Source organism: Spermophilus citellus (genome assembly GCF_964194105.1).
Source record: "Spermophilus citellus genome assembly, chromosome: 13".
NCBI classification, from domain to species: Eukaryota; Metazoa; Chordata; class Mammalia; order Rodentia; family Sciuridae; genus Spermophilus; species Spermophilus citellus.
In genome coordinates, this window is record NC_138193.1 from 70,548,675 (window position 1) to 70,570,200 (window position 21,526).

The window sequence follows — 21,526 nt, forward strand, 5'->3', positions numbered from 1 at the left end:
CATGCAAATTAATGTTTAATTGAATTACCCAGTAAAATATGTAACTTGAAGCTAGATGTAGTGGCACATGCCTGTAATCCCAGCCACTCTGAAGGTTGAGACTAGAGGATTGTACATTGAGGCCAGCTTGGGCAACATAGCAAGACCTTTCTCAAAATTAAAAAGGAATGGAAATGTAGCTTGCTGGTAGAGTACTTGCCTAGAATGTGCAAGGGCCTGGGTTTAAGTAAAAAAAAAAAAAAAATTGTGATTTGATGGCTTTTGAGATACTAATTGAAAATTGTATTCTGTGTGTAGTTATATACCACTGTTGTTAAAACAGAAACATTAAACTTGTTCTAGAGTTCTAAAAAAATTTTTTAAAAATTTTTTAAACTATTTATATTTTAGTTGTAGATAGACACAATATCTTTATTTTATTTTTATGTGGTGCTGAGGATCGAACCCAGTGCCTCATACATGTTAGGTGAGTGCTCTACCGCTGAGCCACAATCCTAGCCCTAATTTTTTTTAGTTGTAGATGGGCACAATACCTTTATTTATTTATTTATTTTATGTGGTGCTGAGGGTCAAACCTGGTTCTTCATGTGTGCTAGGCAAGAGCTCTACCACTGAGCCATACCCCAGCCCCTAGAGTTCATTATTGAAATAAGAATTTAACATTTAAACCTGAAGTGGAATATTTCATAAAGTCATAGCTTTCTGTTACTGTGACAAAAGGCCTGAGGTAAACAATTTATAAGGAAGAAAAGTTTATTTGGGTTCATGGTTTTGGAGGTTTCACTTCCTGGCAGGCTGCCTCTATTGCTTTTAGGTCTGTGACAAGACAGAACATCATGGTGGGGACCACATTGTGGGGCAAAGCTGCTCATCTTGTAGCAACTAGGAAGCAAAACAATAAGAAGGGACTCAGGTGCCAATTACTCTTTCAAGGGTACATCAGAAATGACCCAACTTCTTTCTAATAGGCCTACCTCCTAAAGGTTCCACCACCTTCTAGTTGCTCTACAGGCTGTCAGCCAGGCTGTTAATACATGAGACTTTGGAGAACTGTGTAGATATAGACTGCTGTGCATTTTCATTTAAAAAAATGCCTGGTTTGAATACGTTATATAAATAATAAGATTATCAATAGTTTGGAATATTTTAGCTTGAGATTGCTATCCCATACTTATTAACCAACAATATTATTTTATCTTTAAAATGTATCAATCGGAATAAATTTCTGTCAGCTGGGCATGGTGGCACACCTGTAATCCCAGCCATTCAGGAGGCTGAGGCAGAAGAAATTCAAAGCCAGCCTCAAAACTTAGTGAGACTTTGTCTCAAAATAAAAATATAAAAAAGGCTGGGGATGTATTCAGGGGTAGAATGGCCCTGGGTTCAATCCCAGTACCAAAAGTAAATAAATTTAAACCTAAAATAAAAGTCTTTGCTTTGTTCAACTCTATTACTCTTTTTTCTCTTTTTTTATTTTAAAAATATTAAAATTATACCATTTTTATCTCTTCCTTCATACTTTTTATTTTTTTAAATTTATTTTATTTTCTCAGTTCTGGAGGTTGAAGCTGGGGCACTTTACCACTCAGCTAGATTCCCCCAACCCTTTTTAGTTTTTATTTTGAGAAAGGGTCTTGTTCAACTTCTGAGGCTAGTCTCAAACTTGCAGTCTGTCTGCTTCAGCCTTTTTTTTTTTGGGGGGGGGGTACTGGGGGAATGCCTTGCCCAATCCTCCTGTCTTAGCCTCCAGAGCTGCTGGGATTACAGGTGTGTGCCACTGCACCCAGCTCCTTTATGCTTTTTTATATTCTTCTCCTCCTCCTTTTTTTCTTTTTTTGGTGCTGAGTATTGTACCCAGGGTCTTGTGCATGCAAGGTAAGCACTATACCAACAGAGCCATATCCCCAGCCCTCTCTTCCTCCTTGCTCACTGAAATTCCATGACTATAATTAAAATTTTATATTACTAATCAACTTAAACCAAGAGAATCTTTCAGTAAGGTTTGTATAATCCTTATGTAGTGTGTCATTATCATTTATTCATTTGGATTTGTCTTTGTGTTTAGAAATAGAAATATGCCCTAAAACATGCAGAGGATAGGAAGATAATCATGTCTGCATATTTTATACATCTATTAAAATTAGTTTACTTTCTATTCTAAATTCTTAAATTTCGCCCTTTAGGTATTAAAACTTTATGCTTAAATCAATCATTATATTTTGTTTTGACATGTTTCCTCTTTTGGAAAATAGTTAATGTTGTTTTTGTGATTTAATTTTCTCTAGGTTGAAATTCTTGAAAATGAGATTATTCAAGAAAAGCAAAGTCTTCAGAATTGTCAGAATTTAAGCAAGGATCTAATGAAGGAGAAAGCTCAGCTTGAAAAAACGATTGAAACACTTAGAGAAAATTCAGAGAGACAGGTTCATAAATTTCTTTACTTAAGCAAACAATGTATTTTAAAATTTATTAACAAGTGGCTTTAAAGTATATGCAAACAGAATGTTTATATGTTAAAGAGAAATATTTTAGAATTTTTTTTAGATTTTCAAATTAACTGTAGTATTATCCCCTTATCCACAGTTTTATTTCAGCAGTTTTAGTTACCCATAATCTGCAACCATCCATAAATTTTAAATTGCATGCCATCCCAAGTAGCAAGATAAAACCTTATGCCATTCCCTTTGTCCATCATATTCACCCTGTGTACTACCACTTGTCTGTTAGTTATTTAGTAGTCACCTCCATTATCAGATCAACTTTCTAGTTGTAGTATCTTAGTGGTTAATAAATTCAGGTAATCCTTATTTTACTTAATAGTGATTCCAGATTGCAAGTGTTAGGTGCAGAACAGGCTGAACTATGTTATCTTCAGGGCAGGCTGAACAAATGTTAGCTGCAGGATGGCCCACGCACTCAAACCTCCTTCTGTCTGGTCCTTTATCACCTGTTTGTGTCAAAGCTGAACACTCAACCCCCCTTTGTGCCAACAAGGCAGCTTACAGACCCAGAGGCCCTGTTAGATTTGGGCTATAAAAACTCCCTCCTGCTGGGACCCTGTCTCTCTTGCTCTCTTGCTCTCTTGCTCTCTTGCTCTGTCTCTCTCTGTCTCCCTTGCGCGCATGCTCTCTTCTCTCTCTCTCTCTCTCTCTCCCCCCCCCCTCGCTCTCTCTCTCTCTCTCTCTCTCTTCTCCTCTGTTGCACTGCTGCAAAAAGATCTCTTGGTCGCTCCGAGTGTTGTGGTCACTTTCTTTTCAGCAAGAGTAGTGATGCTACAAATTCAGATATGTCAAAGAGGTTGTTAAATGATTCCTTTAAATGTAAAGGTGAAAGTTTTTGAATTAATAAGGAAAGAAAAAAAATACACCAACATTGGTAAGATCTACAGGAAGTTATGGTTAATTTCTTACTATGCCTAGTTTTTAAATGAAATTTTATCATAGGTGTGTGGATATAGGGAAGATGAGTACACACAGGGTTCAGTACTGTGGGTATTGGGAGTCTTATAATGTATTCCCCATGGATAAGGAAGGACTACTGTGTAATTCTACATCATTTTCTATCCCTTGTGTTTCAGGAAAGGTGAAAAGAAAACCTAAAATTTTTTTAATTGCCTGTGTGCTTAGTAATAATCTAGCATAAAATTTTGCAGCACCTATTCCTTCAAATGTCTGTGGAGTAGAACTGCAGATTTTGAAATCTGAGTGGAATTAGAGAAATGCATGTGTATTGTGACCGTATTTAAAGAGGAAGAAGGATGGTGGCAGCAAACATCTTAACTACTCTCAAATTTGCTGGTCATTCTTATTTTATATCTGAGAAAAGTGAATAGATTGTCTTGGCTTTTGAAATGTTTGTTTATTTCTTACTTGCTTCTTTTATATCATCCAGGCAGTAGTCCTAAGACCACCAGTAAAAATTCACATTTCTGTAGGGCACAGAAATTCCTGCAGGTACTTTTACAAACTTCGAAGGATTATTTAACATACGAAGTTTTGAGACCAATTGTATTGGGCTATACTACAAATTGGATTAATTGGTTATCAAATGTACTAGGTAATTTTATTATTAGGTGTTTCCTAACTAGAATTTTTTATTATTTTAGGAATGAACATACACATACATGTACCCATATATATAAACAAATATAATGTGTACATGTTTACTGAGGACCCAGTATGCATAGGCATTGCAAAAATGATTACCTGAAAATAAAACTTCCTGTCTTTAAGGAGGCATGCGCACATTATTTCACCTTCATTTATATCTGAATTTGAAGCATAAATAATCTCATTTCGATTGTCTCATATTGTCTCTAAAGACATGAACTTTAATAAACCTGACAGTATATATATACAACAGTCTTTAGTAAATATTTGTCAGAATTTAAAATAAGACATACATACATTCTATACTCCTTTGTCTTTTCCCTGTTCATTTTTAGAAGGTAAAAATTATGTAATTCAGAATATTTGAGTTTTGCTCACTATAGTTTAAATTTTTCTTTTTGTATTTTTAAAAATTAGGTTAAAATATTGGAACAGGAAAATGAACATCTGAATCAAACAGTGTCTTCCTTAAGGCAGCGCTCTCAGATAAGTGCTGAAGCAAGGGTGAAAGACATAGAAAAAGAAAATAAGATTCTCCATGAATCTATCAAAGAAACGAGTAGCAAGCTAAGCAAGACTGAATTTGAAAAAAGGCAAATTAGAAAAGAATTGGAACATTATAAAGAAAAGGGAGAACGAGCTGAAGAACTTGAAAATGAGTTGCATCATCTTGAAAAAGAAAATGAATTGTTACAGAAAAAGATAACTAATTTAAAAATTACTTGTGAAAAAATTGAGGCCTTAGAACATGAAAATTCAGAACTGGAAAGAGAAAATAGAAAATTAAAAAAAACATTGGATAGCTTTAAAAATCTTACTTTTCAGTTAGAATCCCTAGAAAAAGAGAATTCCCAACTTGATGAGGAAAACTTAGAACTGCGAAGGAATGTAGAATCTTTGAAGTGTGCCAGCATGAAAATGGCTCAGCTACAATTAGAAAACAAAGAACTGGAAAGTGAAAAAGAGCAACTTAAGAAGAGTTTGGAGCTTATGAAAGCGTCTTTCAAGAAAACAGAACGTTTGGAAGTTAGTTACCAGGGATTAGATACAGAAAATCAGCGGCTACAGAAAGCTCTAGAAAATAGCAATAAAAAAATTCAACAATTAGAAAGTGAACTACAAGACTTAGAGATGGAAAATCAAACATTGCAAAAACACCTGGAGGAATTGAAAATATCTAGCAAAAGACTAGAACAACTGGAAAAAGAAAATAAATCATTAGAGCAAGAGACATCTCAACTGGAAAAAGATAAAAAACAATTGGAAAAGGAAAATAAGAGACTCCGACAACAAGCAGAAATAAAAGATACCACTTTAGAAGAAAACAATGTGAAGATTGGACATTTGGAAAAAGAAAATAAAACTTTATTTAAAGAAATTGGTGTATATAAAGAATCTTGTGTTCGTCTAAAAGAATTAGAGAAAGAAAACAAAGAACTTGTGAAAAGAACAACTATTGATATAAAAACTTTGGTTACATTACGTGAGGTAAATATACACTTACCTAAATTTAAAGCTTATATTTTTTATATGTTTAACTCAAGATTTAAATTTTATTGGATGCCATCAGTAATTTGTATCATCTTTTTTATGGTTTAGTAGAATTTTGGAATTAGAACTAGAAACAGCTTCCAGGTTTCCTACTTTTATTAAAAAGTACATATTAATTGTATTTTTAAAGATTTGTAGTAATTCCTAACCAAATCTCTATGCTGCTTAATATTTTAAGTCTTGAGATTTATAGTTTCTAATAAAACTTTATCAAATGGGTAGGGAAAAATTATTTGCAGTAATACATTTTCTTTGGGGTATCTGATTCATTAAATTATATATTATAACTTTTTTTAAACTAATACTAAAATATTTGATCAGGACTCTCACTAAATGCTAAGTGTAATAGAAGCATACTAGCTTCTGTTTATTGAGTACCTTGTGCCAAGTACTGACTGGTCTAATGACTTGGATTTAAGTTGTACGTAACATGTGTTTATATAGCTTTTATAACCAAACCTTGTAGGTATTATCTACACTTTACATATTAAAAAACAAGTTAAAAACCATTCAGTAACTTACTCAAGATCACACAGCTAATAAATGGCAGAGTTGAATTTCTGGATTCAAACCCAGATCTTTCAGGCTCCAAAGCCCGGTGAGCCACATGAATTTTGAAGAGCAAGAGATTACAAGTCAGATTCAAGTTAAAGGTCAGCACTAAATAACTGGTTGTTTCCTGGATCTGTGTATTAAGAATTCTAAAATTCATAAGTATGTGGTAATGTTTCCTGTGAAACATGGTTGGTGCAAATCAGGGGATAACATGTTTGGCTCTTTTTTCCCATCCCTGTGCAATATGGTATGTTATAACCCTTTTAATGCAGTTAAAATGTCTTAGCATTCTGGCAAAAAGTCACATTGTGCTCTCTCTATTTCCCTAAAGAGACTTTGAGAAGGACCTTTACAATTTTTCCCCCCTGTTGTTCTGTAGTCTTACAGACATGAACAGCAGATTTCTTGTGCCTGAACTTCATTACCTAGTTCTTCAGGTCAATATCCTAGGCCTCTTCTACAAGGAGAAGAGGTTTTGTGGTGGAGGAGGAATGTCATACCCAATATATATTCATAGGAAGAAGTAGGCACTAAAGTTTTGTCATTAAAGACTAAATGGGATGTGTGATTTATTTTCCCTCATAATTTTCAGACTGAGGTGTATATTCACAAAAAAGAGTTGCTCCTTTTTAGTTTTAACATTAGGGTTTAAGAAGCATTAGCACAAGAAAAGAAGGAAAAATAGTTTCAACTGAGTTATAATTTTGCCATTTGACTTGTTTAATGATAAAAGATTTAATGACAATATTTCTGTCTTTCCTGGTCAAATTATGTGTATTTCTGGATGATAGTAATTAGAATCTTGGCTGACTTTCTAGATATTAATGTTCTTGACACTTAAGTGAGTTGTGCATTCCTTTTGAAATAAGGATTTGGTGAGTGAAAAATTGAAGACTCAACAAATGAATAATGATCTTGAAAAATTAACTCATGAACTTGAGAAGATAGGGTTAAATAAAGAGAGACTGTTGCATGATGAACAAAGTACTGATGACAGGTGAGTGAGTGAGTACAAAGTCTGTTTTGCAAAAAGTTGGAATTATTGTTATTATTTTGGCCCAACATGAATTCCTTCCTGTACTAGATACAGAAAATATTTATGTATTTCACCATTTCTGAGCCCTTTGTTCCCTTACAAAAAGTTCTGTAAGAAAAAAACAATCAAAGACACCTAATATCAATATAAGAATAAAAGTTACAATGTTATTATGTAAATGCAATGAAAAAATAGAAAAAACAGGAGGCCACCCAGGCAGAAGATGATCAGGGGCTGTAATCACCTGTGAAGCACAACAAAACAACAGATAGACAGATAAGCAAGTTATTTTTCATCTGAATCTTGTGCTTAAGTACCTCAGTTTTGTTTTGTTTTTTAACCCCATCTTCCCTGCTTCAGTTCTTTCATTTTTTGTTTGCCAAAATGTGGACTAAAAAGGAAATGGAGGGCTGGGGAGATAGATAGCTCAGTTGGTAGAGTGCTTGCCTTGCATGCACAAGGCTCTGGGTTCAATCCCTAGCACCACAAAAAAAAAAAAAAAAAAAAAAAAAAAAAAAAAAAAAAAAAGGAAATGCAGGAAAAGTATGAAACAAAGGAAAATATACTGAGAAGTCATTAAAGCATAAAATGATATGGAAAAGTGAAAGTTTTACAAACAAGATAGGAAATTACTTCATATCCATTTAATTTTAAAAAATAATCAATATATATTTAAAGAAAATTTCTGTTTTTCCCTGGTAATTACAGTCTATCAACTAGTGTTAATTTCATTTACAAGTAATCTAATATCCAGCATCCTGGGCTGTGTGATTCCAGGTAGGACAGAAGTTTATATTGTTAAAAATACTATTTCCCGGAGCTGGGGATGTGGCTCAAGCGGTAGCGCGCTCGCCTGGCATGCGTGCGGCCCGGGTTCGATCCTCAACACCACATACCAACAAAGATGTTGTGTCTGCCGAGAACTAAAAAATAAATATTAAAAATTCTCTCTCTCTCTCTCTCTCTCTCTCTCTCTCTCTCTCCTCTCTCACTCTTATTAAAAAAAAAAAAATACTATTTCCCTTTTTTTTTTTATTGTTAAAAATACTATTTCCCTTTTTTTTTTCTTTATTGAAATGCTGGGGATACAACTCAGGGCCTCAAAGGCTTGGCAAGCTATCTAACACTGAGCTACACCCACAACCCCAAGAATATTGTTTTATATAGATTAGATTTTAATTTATTGAAACTTTTATAATAATGTAATTTATATTTTTTGATCTACCTGTTATTACTGTTCAAGTATTAATATTCTGTATTAACATAAATACAATTATGAAAAAGTAATGCTTATTATATAGTATTTACTAATGTAATTTTGAGAATATTTAAAAGAAAATAGACACTTAAAAAGGTTAGCTCTAGGGGCTAGGGTTGTGGCTCAGTGGTAGAGCACTTGCCTCATACATGTGAGGCACTGGGTTTGATTCTCAGCACTGCATATAAATAAATTAGAATAAAATAAAAGTCCATCAACAACTAAAAATATATTTTTTAAAAAAAGGTTAGCTCTATAATAAAAAAGAGAAATAGTTTCAGATATCTATTCTGTCAGTTTAAGTCAGACAACCATATTGTATTACCATATGGCAATACTACAGAAATTTATCATGTTGAATAAATATTACAGGTATTTTATGAGGAAATGTTTTTTTTTATTTGATCAGAAAGTCATGTAAATTTAGATGGATAAGAGTATATGTTGAACTAAAACTTTCAAGAAATGAGATTGAAAGCAATTGATAGCTATGATTAGGTTAAGTAAACCGGGGGAAAGAAGTGTCTTAAGTCCCTAAGTTTTCTTTCTCAGTAAGTAAGCTTTTATTTCACAAAGAAAAGAAAAGCTTATAGACATAAATTTCTTTAACCTTTCATCTCCTCCAACTTGGAATTTATATGTATCAGTCTCAGATGATATCTCTAAATTCCTTTATTAGTCTAGTCTTCCTAATTAATGTTTTTTTCTTCTGACCTTCTTTGAAGATACAGGTATTATTAGAGACACTTATTTGTCCTATCAAGGAATATATAGGCTAGTTGTGAATTGAATGTATAAATAGATGAAATGTGGCAAAGTTGGAGTTGTAAACAGACGTGATTATTCTTGACTTTCTCTTTCAACAGCTCTTCATCCTGTCTTCTCTTTCAATATAGTTGTTTCTTAGAGTTATGTTTTCAGGCCTCTTACCATTCACTGTGTGTACTTACATTCCAATCCATCATCTCACTTGAGATCTTTTTCTCTACTTTCTGTACATCATTATCAAGATCACCCAGAAGCAACTCAAATATTACAAATTCAGCATATCCAAAATCAGACTCAGTAAATTTCATTAAGAATTTTTGTTGACTCAAGCCAATGCCAAAATGAGTGATATTTATTCTGTATATTAAATGAACTTTAGGTCTGAACAGAAACTATATATACACACACACATACAAACTAATTATAGTAGAAGAATGTGATAAAATTTCATATATATTCAGCTTTTTATTTGGTTTTATCTTTGACTTCAGCATTTTTAAATAAAAGAAATACATTAATCATAATCCTTGGCTTATGATACATTCTCAAATTGTGTTCGTGTACCATCCTTTTTGTTAAAAAATTTATTTAGCCAGGCGTGGTGGCACATGCCTATAATCCCAGTGGCTCAGGAGGCTGAGACAGGAGGATCACAAGTTCAAAGCCAGCCTCAGCAAAAGCGAGGTGCTAAAGCAACTCAGTAAGACCCTGTTTCTAAATAAAATACAAAATAGGGCTGGGGATGTGGGGCTTAGTGGTTGACTGCCCCTGAGTTCAATCCTCAATACCAAAAAAAATTATTTAATAATAATTTAATTATTGATACATCATTCAGAAAGGCAAATAGAATATTTGACAGTCACTTATATCTGCCTGTTGGCATCTTGTATCACAAGTATGTCATTACATTTTTCGAGTTTTGTCTTAATTTTTCATGAGTCCTTGTATGACTATTTTACATATTAATATCATAGGCAAATGTTTAATGATATATGAATCCATTTACTTCCTTTCTCTATCAATTTTAGTCTTATAAAAGCAAAAGAAATATTTTGGGAACTAAGTTTTCCAGATTCCTTTTTTCAACATGAATTATTGCTTCTGACAAACCAAGTTGTAATCTGGGACAATGTTCACTCACTGATATTTGTTGGTTTATGACCAGGGAAAGTTTTAAAGAGGGAGTGGGACAGGAAGATAATTGAATTTGCTTCTTAACACTGAAAGAATTTGATAAGACTCATTTATGGCAGCAATATTTATGGTCATAAGTTATCTTTAAAAATAATTTTCTCCAATGATGGACCTTGTTACTTTTTTACTTGAATAGTAGGTACAAACTTTTGGAATCAAAATTAGAATCTACTCTTAAGAAGTCACTTGAAATAAAAGAAGAAAAGATTGCTGCTTTAGAAGCTCGATTAGAAGAATCCACAAATTATAATCAGCAATTGCGCCAAGAACTTAAAACAGTAAGTGATTTTCTTGGAAGGAATTTTAATTATCATTTATCTTATAAACATTTGGATGGAAAAGTATAAAATAAAAATGCAGATGTCATTTTATTAATATTCAGTCTGTTCTTCTTTCATGCTAACTTTACCAAGTAAAATTATACAATTTTAGCAGGTTTCTAGAAAAAAAGTTAACCAAATTTAAATTTCACCCAGAAAAGGAAATGGTTTTTGTTCACCATTTGCTACACCATCATGATATTTGTCACAGATTTTGCCATGGAACATGAATTGTTGGCAGAAGTTTAGCAACTTTGCTTAGTTAATGTGAATGATTATCCAAAATATAAAGTGAAATTTGGTGCCAGATTTTTTTAATCTAATTCACATCCTAAAATTTTTATCCTATTATATAGTATCAGTTCGTTACGAATAAAATTTACTTTCATGAAGCTACTCACCCTGAAAATAAGTGGCTTTGGCTATGGGTTGGTGTATGTGTGTTTCATTTCTAGAAGATAGAACTTATTCTTTCATTGTCTTCCACTTTTCAGCCATTTTGACATAACTGCTATGGATTAGCTTCCTGTCACATCAGTTGAACTGAAAGTCTATTGTTCTAAGCTTCTAATACTAATTCTAATACTATGCATGAAAAGGCATATCACTTGAAAGCAGATTGTAAAAGCATAAGGTCTAAAATAACCACTGAAGTAATTTGGCAAAGATGTATAGCTAATATGACCCCCAAAAGATAAACTGGAAGTCAAAAATAAATAAAAAGAAACAGGACAAAGTATAAAACAAACATAAAAAAATAAAAGAATAGTTTTAAACCAGCTATATTGATAATGCACCCCAGTTTAAAAACAGTGATTATTAAGTTAGACAAAAAAAAAAAAAACAAGACTCGATTATTTGCCACCTGAAGAAACTTTGGGGAAAATTGATATAGCATTCTAATACTAATGAAAGAACGTTATTATGGTTATATTAATATTAGACTAAGTTGATTTTAGGGCAGTGAATAGTAACTGGGCTGAAGAGATTCATTTTCCAATAATAAAGGGGAAATTTTGCTCAAAGATATAATAAGATGCATGTTTTCATACCTAATAAAAACTTTAAAATACATGAGACAAGTACTGATAAAACTACATAGAGAAAGACAAATCCACAATTGTCATTAGAGGACCTAATACCAATCTCAACAAGTAAAAATGACTTCATCAATCAGATAAAAGGCTTTTATGAATAACTTACAGCAAACATCATCCTTAAATGGTGAGAAACTAATTACTCTTCCCCTTCAATCAGAAACAAAGCAAAAATAATTGCTCTCACTGTTTCTATTAAATGTACTGTTTATCCTAATCAGTGTATAAGATAAGACAAGGCAAAAATAAACAGATTTGAAAGGAAGAAATAAAAATGTTTATTTGGGAATGGGATTGTAGCTCAGTGGTAGAGTGCTTGGCCTAGCATGTGTGAGGCACTGGGTTTGCTTCTCAGCATAAGGTCCATTGGCGGGCTGGAGTGGGGGCTCAGCAATAGAGCGCTTGCCTAGCATGTGCAAGGCCCTGGGTTCGATCCTCTGCACCACTACGTAAAGATGAATGAAGTGGGGGTATTGTGTCCACCTACAACTAAAAAATAAATATTTTTTTTTTAAAAAGGTTCATCAACAACTAAAATATTTTTTAGAAGTTTTTACTGGGGGGGTGGGGTGGGGTTGTGGCTCAGTGGTAGAGTGTTTGCCTAGCATGCACAAGGCGCTGGGTTTGATCCTCAGTACCACATCAATGTAAAAATAAAGATATTGTGTCCACCTAAAACTTAAGAATAAATATTTTAAAAAAAAGTTTTTACTCGCCTCTGACGTGGTGATTCTATTCACAGAAATCCTGAGAAATTTACAGAAAAATCTCTGTAGCTAAAGTGAACTTCTCAATGTTACCAAATAAAAGTTAATATGTAACAGTCTATTGTATTTCTATATATTAGCAATGAAAAGTTAGAAAATAAAAATTTTTTAAAACACCATTAATAACACCATAAAGCAACCCAGCTTCTTAGAGAAGACTATAAAAAATTAATGTGTAAGAAGTCCATACTATAAATTTAATTTTAGATAATGTTAAAAGAAATTTAATAGAAGCATTCTAAAGAATATCTTAGTAAATGGAAAAGAGTACCATATTCATGAATTGGAATACTCAGTATTGTTAAAATGGCAGATCTCCCCAAATGAATCTCTTGATTCAGCATAATCCCAGTGAAAATCCAAATAAGATTAATATATAGATTAAGAATCAAGGGTTGGGGTTATGGCTTAGTGGTAGAGCACTTGCCTAGCATGTGTAAGGCGCCACATAAAAATTAATATAAATAAAATTTATAAAAAGGTATTGTGTCCATCTACAACTAAAAAATATTTTTAAAAATATTAAAAAATATTTAAAATAATCTGATTATAAAATTTATCTCGAAGTATTGACCACATGTTTTTTTAAGCAGCTGGAACTATCACATATACTGTTGGGAATTAAAGATGGTATAACTAATTTAGAAGTTTTATAGCACTTTCTCATAAAGTCAGGCATATACTTAACCTTTGAAATGGCAGTTCTACTTCTGTTTATTCAAAGAGAATAAAAACAACTGAATTTTTATAATAGCTTGATTTGTCATTTTATTTTAAAAACTGGAAATAACTCAATGACCATTAATTGGTAATTGATTAAGCAATTCTGATATATTCATATAATGGAAGACAACACAGCAGTAGAAAAGAAACTACTTATGCATTCAACACATGGATAAAGCTTAGAAATAGCTGGGGAAAACACAAAAGATTACATAGTGTGTGATTTCATTTATATGGCTTTTTAGAATAGGCAATACTAAATTTTAGTGAAAGAAATCAAAACAGTGGTTGCTTAGTTAGCAGTGATCTTTCTAGAGTGATGGAAATGTTCTGTCATGGGTATGTGCTGTTCACAAAAATCACCAAATTTCACTTAAAAATCTGTGTATTAGTAACTATATATAAATCATACTTTTTTCTTAAAGATTACATTATCTTTGAGAACCATTAAACTTGAATTCATAATAACCTAATTTGCAACACTGTATTTTAATTAAACTTTGATAGATGAATTTAATAAAAATTAATCTGATTTAAATTAACCATTTTTTGTTACAAAGTTTATCTTGATTCAGTTTATTAATTTCTTATTTGAACATAAATTAAACATTTTGGTTTAATTGTATGTAAGGTAAAGAAAACATTTTTATTTTATTTTTTTAAATATTTTTTAGTTGTAGATGGACAAAATACCTTTATTTTATTTATTTATTTATTTTATATTATATTATTGTGGTTCCGGGAATTGAACTCAGGGGCACTCAGCCACTGAGCCACATACCCAGCCAGCCCTTCTTTGTATTTTGTTTAGAGACAGGGTCTCACCGAGTTGCTTAGCGCCTTGCCATTGCTGGGGGTGGTTTTGAACTGTGATCCTCCTATCTCAGCCTCCCAAGCCACTGGGATTACAGGCTTGCGCCACTGTGCCAGTATTATTTATTTTTATGTAGTGCTAAGGATCAGACCCAGTGCCTCATACATGCTAGACAAACGCTTTACCACTGAGCAACAACCCTAGCCCTTTATTTTTGTACTACAGATTTTTAAACACAGGAACACTTAACCACTGAGCTACATTCTCAATCTTTTTTTTTTTTTTTTTTTTTTTTTGAGACAGCATCTCACCAAGTTGCTAAGGGTCTTATTAAATTGCAAGGCTGGCCTTGAACTTGGGATCCTCCTGCCTCAGTCTCCCTAGTGTCACTGTAATTACAGGTGTGTGCCACTGTGATTGGCCTAAAGAAAACTTTTATTTTTTTTGTACTAAAGATTGAATCCAGGTGCACTTAACCATTGAGCCACATTCCTAGACCTTTTAAATTTTTTATGTTGAGACAGGGTCTTGCCGAGTTGCTTAGACCTTACTTGGTTGCTGAGACTAGCCTCAAATTTGTGATCCTCCTGCCTCAGCCTCCCAATAATTAGGATTACAGCATATGCCACCGTGTCCAGTTAAAGGAGACATTTTTATTTTAACCATGGACTAAAAATGAAAAACCTTGAATTTTATTATCAGCTCTCCTTAATAATGGTGTATATCTATAACCTTTCTAAACCTAGAAGAGTCCCTGTAGGAAATTAATGTATAATAGGATAATGAAAATGTTGCCACTCATCTTTTGTTAAAAAGGTGTGAAAAGAAAAATACTTAGAAAATCAGGATACCAGAACAACTGTTAGATCATTTGCAATCTTTACATTCTCTCTTGTCATCTTTTTTCTTTCATCTGTCATTATTATTTTTAATTTATTTATTTGTTCTAATAAGTTATACATGACAGCAGAATGCTCTTTGATGCATTGTACACAAATGGAGCACAATTTTTGACTTCTCTGGTTGTACCCAAAGTAGGGTCACACCATTCGTGCAGTCATATATGTATGTAGGGTAATGATATCCATCTCATTCCACCACTTTTTCATCTGTTATTATTTTTTAACTCACTGATAGCAATATTAATTTGTTGAGTTACAGGTTTCTTAGTTCTGCAATAAATATTGAGCTATTTTAACTATATCCTTGTCTTAGCACAAACTTTAGGATTAATTTTAAAGTTTATGATAAACATTTAAGATAAATTAATGAATCAGGATAAGTGTAAAAATATCTAATATCTATATCCATTCTAGGTAATATATCTTTTTATTAAAAAACAGACATTTAATAGATACTTCCTAATCTTATTAGAAATCTTTTTAAGACTAATCATTAATGTGTCAAAGTTTCATTTTTTTTCTTTACATAGGAATCTCTGTTAAATTTCTAAATTGGTTATAATAAATATCTCTACAAAGAGTTCTTAGTATTTAGCTGCATATCTGTGTCCAGTTAATCTATTCTTAAGGGCCATTTTCATCACACACTATAATCCTTGAAATTATAAAATACATTTTAGCAGCATGGTATAGAAGCAAATTTCTAATATTTCAAGGAGGAGTGATTTGCATTTTTAAAAGCACAAGTTGTGATTATGCTAATAATGAGAATTATAACTTTGATTTTTCTACCCATAAAAATAAAATTCTAGGTAAAAAAAAATTATGAAGCTCTCAAACAGAGACAAGATGAGGAAAGGATGGTGCAGAGCTCTCCTCCAACAACTGGTGAAGACAACAAATGGGAGCGAGAAAGTCAAGAAACAACCAGAGAGCTTCTAAAAGTTAAAGACAGATTAATTGAAGTAGAAAGAAATGTAAGTAATTTTAAATTTTTAAAATATGAATGAAGTGTTTTAGAAATAAAGTGTAAAAACATCAAAGATAAATTAGTAAATCAGGATAAGTGTTATAGTAATATAGAGAGGTATATTAAATCCGATAATTTTGTCTATATAAGATGAACACATTGTTAATATTTTAATTAGCAAACAAAGAATATATCTTATTCAGGATTTTCTAGTGTTTTTGCAACCTACTTTAAGAAAGCCACCTCAAAAGTAACTGTGTACGTTGGCATAAACCTATAATCCCATCAACTCAGGAAACTAAACAGGAGGATGAAGAAGGAGGATTTAAAGCCAGTCTTTGGAAATTAGCAAGGCCCTCAGCAACTTTAAATTCACAATAAAAAATAAAAAGGGCTGGGGATGTAGCTCAGTGGTAGAATGCCCCTGGGTTTAATCCCCAGTACCAAAAGAAAGAGAGGAAGCATAATTGGCTATATTTATCTTAGATAAATTAGAAATTTAGAAACTGGGGTTTTAGTTTTGTCATTTTGTACTTTTGTCATGTTGTACTTTTTTTCACTGATTTATTGTCTAATAGGCAAAAGACTGAAGATCTAATAATTTAATAATAATCATCTCATTGTTTCAACTATTAGAATATCTCTCCCTTTTTTTTCAATCTCCACTTCCTTTTTTTCCCCACTCATACCCAATTCAAACTCATTCTCAGTGCAGTAGCCAAAGAGATCTTTTTTTTTTTTAAGATGACTTATTTTCTTTCTTTTTTATTTATATATGATAGTGGAATGCATTACAATTTTTATTACACATATAAAGCACAATTTTTCATATCTCTAGTTGTATACACAGTATATTCACACCAATTTGTGTCTTCATATCTGTACTTTGCAAAATATTGATCTTCACATTCCACCATCATTAATAACCCCATGCCCCCTCCCTTCCCCTCCAACCTCTCTGCCCTATCTAGAGTTCGTCTATTCCTCCCATGTTCCCGCTCTCTATCCCACCATGAATCATCCTCCTTACATCAGAGAAAACATTTGGCATTTGTTTTTTGGGGGATTGGCTAACTTCACTTAATATTATCTTTTCTAACTCCATCCATTTACTTGCAAATGCCATCATTTTATTCTCTTTTATTGCTGAGTAATATTCCAGAGTGATCTTTTTTAATATAATCCAAACCATGTCACTTCACTATTTAAAAACCTTTATGGCTTCCAGTTTCAATTAGAATCAAATTAATATTCTTTACTGTGTCTTGCCCTGCCTATACTACACTACTATTCTACCTCTTCCACCCTCTTGTACTTGGATTGAATCAGAGCTTCAATACCGCTTTACCACTGAGTTCCATATTTTTATTTTTATTTTTAGACAGGTCTCACTAAACTGATGAGTGTCTCATTAAATTCCTGAGGTTTACCTTGAGCTTATGATCCTCCTGCCTGAGTCACTGGGATTAAGGGGTGCACCACTGCACCCAGCTCCCTCTTTAAAATCTGAGAATAATAGTATTAAACAATGCCTGGCACATAATAAGTATATTAATTCTAATTATATTGATCTTTTCTATTTGTGTCTACCTCGAGACCTTTCTCTTTGTTTACCCTTCCCAAACACATGGCTGGCTTCCCTTAGCATTCAGATGTTATATCACATATCCTGCAAGAGGTCTTCTCTGACCCTTCTCCTAATGAAGTAGCTATCTGCAACCTAAACAATTTACTATCATACTTCTTTGTTTCTGCATAGTTTTCCTCACTAGTGAAGTTATATTTTTTATTCATTAATTTGCAGTTTGTTTATTGAAAAAAACCGCACCATTGCAGATAATTGTCTGTTTCATCAATAAATATTTTACCTTCAAAAATGACTGAGCTTAAGAAACTTAACCTGCTAGCAAGTAAAATAATTATTATTTTTTAATTTAATTTTTAAATTGTTATTCTTTTAATTTAACATACAGTAATGTACTTAATTAAAAACTTAAAGTTAAGCCAGGCACGGTGGCGCATGCCTGTAGTCCCAGCAGCTCTGGAGGCTGAAGCAGGAGGATCACGAGTTCAAAGCCAGCCTCAGCAAAATTGAGATGCTAAGCTACTCAGTGAGACCCTGTCTCTAAATAAAATACAAAACAGGGCTGGGGATATGGGGCTCAGTGGTCAAGTGTCCCTGAGTTCAATCCCCAGTAACCAAAAATCCCACCAAAACAGAACAACCAAAAAAAAAAAAAAAAAACACTCATTTTTATTTTATAGCTTTAAAATAAAAAATTAGTCCTAACACCATTGATTCCTCCTTTGTCATCCAAAAGTAATCACTGTAAATGGTTTTATCTTCCAAACTGTTTGTGACTTATCTGTGTGTGGAAGTTTATTTCTTTTATAAATTTATGCCTCTAAGGTCATACTATATAAAATTCTTATTTGCATTTTTCAAATATGTTATCTTGAAGATTTCCCAATTTTAGCAAATATAATTTTATCTCATTTTGTTTAATGACTATATACATTATCCCATAGTGTGGATATTACCATAGTTTATTTAAATAAATTTTATATTTATGGACATAAAGGTTATTTTTAGGTTTTGCTGCAGGGAATATCCATGTATAAATATGGGATGCTGAATTACAGTATAATTATTAAACCAGTGGTAATACGTGTGTGTGTGTGTGTGTGTGTGTGTTTTCTAATTTTTTTTTAGTTGTAGATGGACACAATATCTTTATCTTTATCCAGCCCAGTGCCTTGCACATTCTGGGTGAGCGCTCTGCCACTGAGCCACAACCCCAGCCCTGTGTGTGTGTTTTAATTGATGTTTCTTGTATTAGTCTTTAAAAATCATGCCAATTTTCATTCCCACTGATAGAGTACCTATCTTTAAAGAACTTTGGGTATTACCAGCATTTTAGGTTGTATTAAAGTGATAAGAGGAAATATTTTAATTTACATGTTTTAAATTATGAATGAAGTATGCATCTTTTCATATATTTATTAGCCATTTATAAACATGTAATTATTCAGGGGTATACATATACTTATACACAGGTATACACATATACTTCTGTCACTTGGATTCATAACTAGATTTCAGAAAATTTGGCTCACATGTAAAGTTCTATAAGGTGATACATTTTTTTCTATTGACTTAATAAATTTTCATTAGAAAAAAATTACTTGGTTGTCTCATTTTTACCATTTGACAGTTATTGAAAAGGTTATAAAAATGGTTAGCCCTGTTATAAACTGGTAATTTTTCTGCATTTGTCAGTATTACATTGGCTAACTTTGTACTTTTTTATTCTAAATTTTTTTCATTTTCTGATATATCCTTTCTACTCTCAACTATCTCTTCTTTTCATTATAGTCTAGATGGATTTTTCTTATTTCTAGAGATACTCAGATAAATCATTAGAGCTTATACAATTTAGTTTCTAAAGTCTTTTTGTTCACCTTTTTGTGCCAATATAGTATGTAAATACATCAGTATTTCATATTTTTCCAATGTAAATTCATATCATCCTTTATTTGAACAAATGAACAAAAAAAGAATACAATATCAAAAAGTATCTTGAAATATTTTTCTTCCTCAGCTTTGATTTTATGATATGATATATGAATCAAATAATGATCTGCCTTTTGTGTGTGTGTGTGTGTGTGTGTGTGAGAGAGAGAGAGAGAGAGAGAGAGAGAGAGAGAGAGAGAGAGAGACACCAGATATTGAACCCAGGGGCACTTACCCACTGAGCAACATCCCCAGCCCTTTTTAAAATTTTATTAAAAACAGAGTCTCACTGAGTTGCTTAGTGCCTGGCTAAGTTGCTAAGGCTGGCTTTGAACTCTCAATCCTCATGCCTCAGCCTCAGCCTCCTGAGCTGCTGTGATTACTGGTGTATACCACTGCACCCATCTATGATCTGCCTTTTGTACACTGACATGAAGTATATATGAGATGAAAGTAAATATTATCTTTGTTTCCTAATATATGTAAGAGTGATATGTTGTGATTTGGTTGCAACTTTATATGCATATTGTAGTGATAACAGAGCAATTATGGCCTTTTTGTATGTTAAAGTTTTATTTCTAATATCTGATGGATTCTTCATTTATGGTTTTTTGTTTTGGTACCAGGGATTGAACCCAGGGGTACTTCACCACTGAGCCACATCCCTAGCCCTTTTTTATATTTTATTTTGAGACAAGGTCCTACTATGTTGCTGAGGCTAGCTTTGACCTTGCAGTCCTTCTACCTCAGCCTCCCAAGCCACTGGGATTATAGGAATGTACTACCATACCTGGCTGTTAATACTTTTTGATGGCAATTTATTTTTTATGAAATTTGTAAATAATCTTGAACATGTACTATCCATAACAAGCATTTTAATGTTTGTCACATTAAATAAAATCTGTGATTTGTGTAATAATTAACCTGTTATAAAATTAAAATGTGGCCATTTGAAATGAATATGTTCCATAATTCTATATTGAAAAAGAGTTTTACTAAGTGTTTTATACTGTGAAAAAAATAAAGAAAAGATGTAATATCTGTTGAGTCTGTTATGGACTAAATTTTTTAAATAGATGAATAACATTGTTTCAGTAAACCTGCTTTCTTCCATATATTTGTACTTAAAAAATACTTAGTTTTGCTGCTATCCCTAGGACCACCACTCACCTATGTATATATTTGCTTTGAGTAAATTAGAAAAGACACACTCTCTTAGTTGGATACAGCCTTAGTACTTTTGAGCAGTATTAAAACCATTAAACTGGGCTGGGGTTGTGGCTCAGCAGTAGAGCACTTGCCTAGCATGTGTGAACCCCTGGGTTCAATGATCAGCACCACATATAAATAAATAAAATAAAGGTAGTATGTTCATCTACAACTAAACCCCATTAAACAGAAAATCTCATTCTAGTTTCTTGGGTTAAATACATTTAGAATGGAGTATTTTATTTTTAGGACATTATAAAGCAAATAGGACATAGGCAAAATAGTATATTAAGTTTTTACTATTATTGCCTTTTTTCTTAGATGAATGTTCATTGCATAAAATTCCAGGGTCCATTAAACAAATACATTTGATGTTGAGTTTATTTTTAATATATGTGATGGCTCTTTCTTTCTTTCTTTCTTTTTGTTTTTTGTTTTTTGTTAAGAATGCTACACTGCAAGCAGAGAAGCAAGCTTTGAAAACTCAACTGAAGCAACTTGAAACACAGAACAATAATTTGCAGGCCCAGATTCTCGCTCTTCAGCGGCAGACGGTGTCATTACAGGAACAGAATACAACTCTTCAAACACAGAATGCCAAGCTTCAGGTTGTGATGTAATATCTTTGAAATATGCAACCAAACTCTTGAGTTATATAGTTAAAATAAGGGAAACTAGACATTGTTTCTTAGTGCATTTAATAATTGAAGATAAAATATATTTATTTAGTTCCATGCCA

The 21,526-nt window shown here is 32.5% G+C and overlaps 1 protein-coding gene across 11 annotated transcripts in view; it reads left to right on the plus strand.

Moving 5' to 3' along the window:
- CCDC88A (coiled-coil domain containing 88A) overlaps positions 1-21,526 on the plus strand; it is a 220,116-nt gene that overhangs the window by 166,481 nt on the left and 32,109 nt on the right. For all 11 annotated transcript variants that reach the window (XM_081265240.1, XM_081265244.1, XM_081265237.1 and 8 more), the window contains 6 exons: positions 2,286-2,423; positions 4,527-5,597; positions 7,085-7,212; positions 10,608-10,749; positions 15,907-16,071; positions 21,234-21,395. In XM_081265240.1, coding sequence (XP_081121366.1) covers positions 2,286-2,423; positions 4,527-5,597; positions 7,085-7,212; positions 10,608-10,749; positions 15,907-16,071; positions 21,234-21,395 — 1,806 coding nt within the window. The remainder of the gene's footprint in view (positions 1-2,285; positions 2,424-4,526; positions 5,598-7,084; positions 7,213-10,607; positions 10,750-15,906; positions 16,072-21,233; positions 21,396-21,526) is intronic.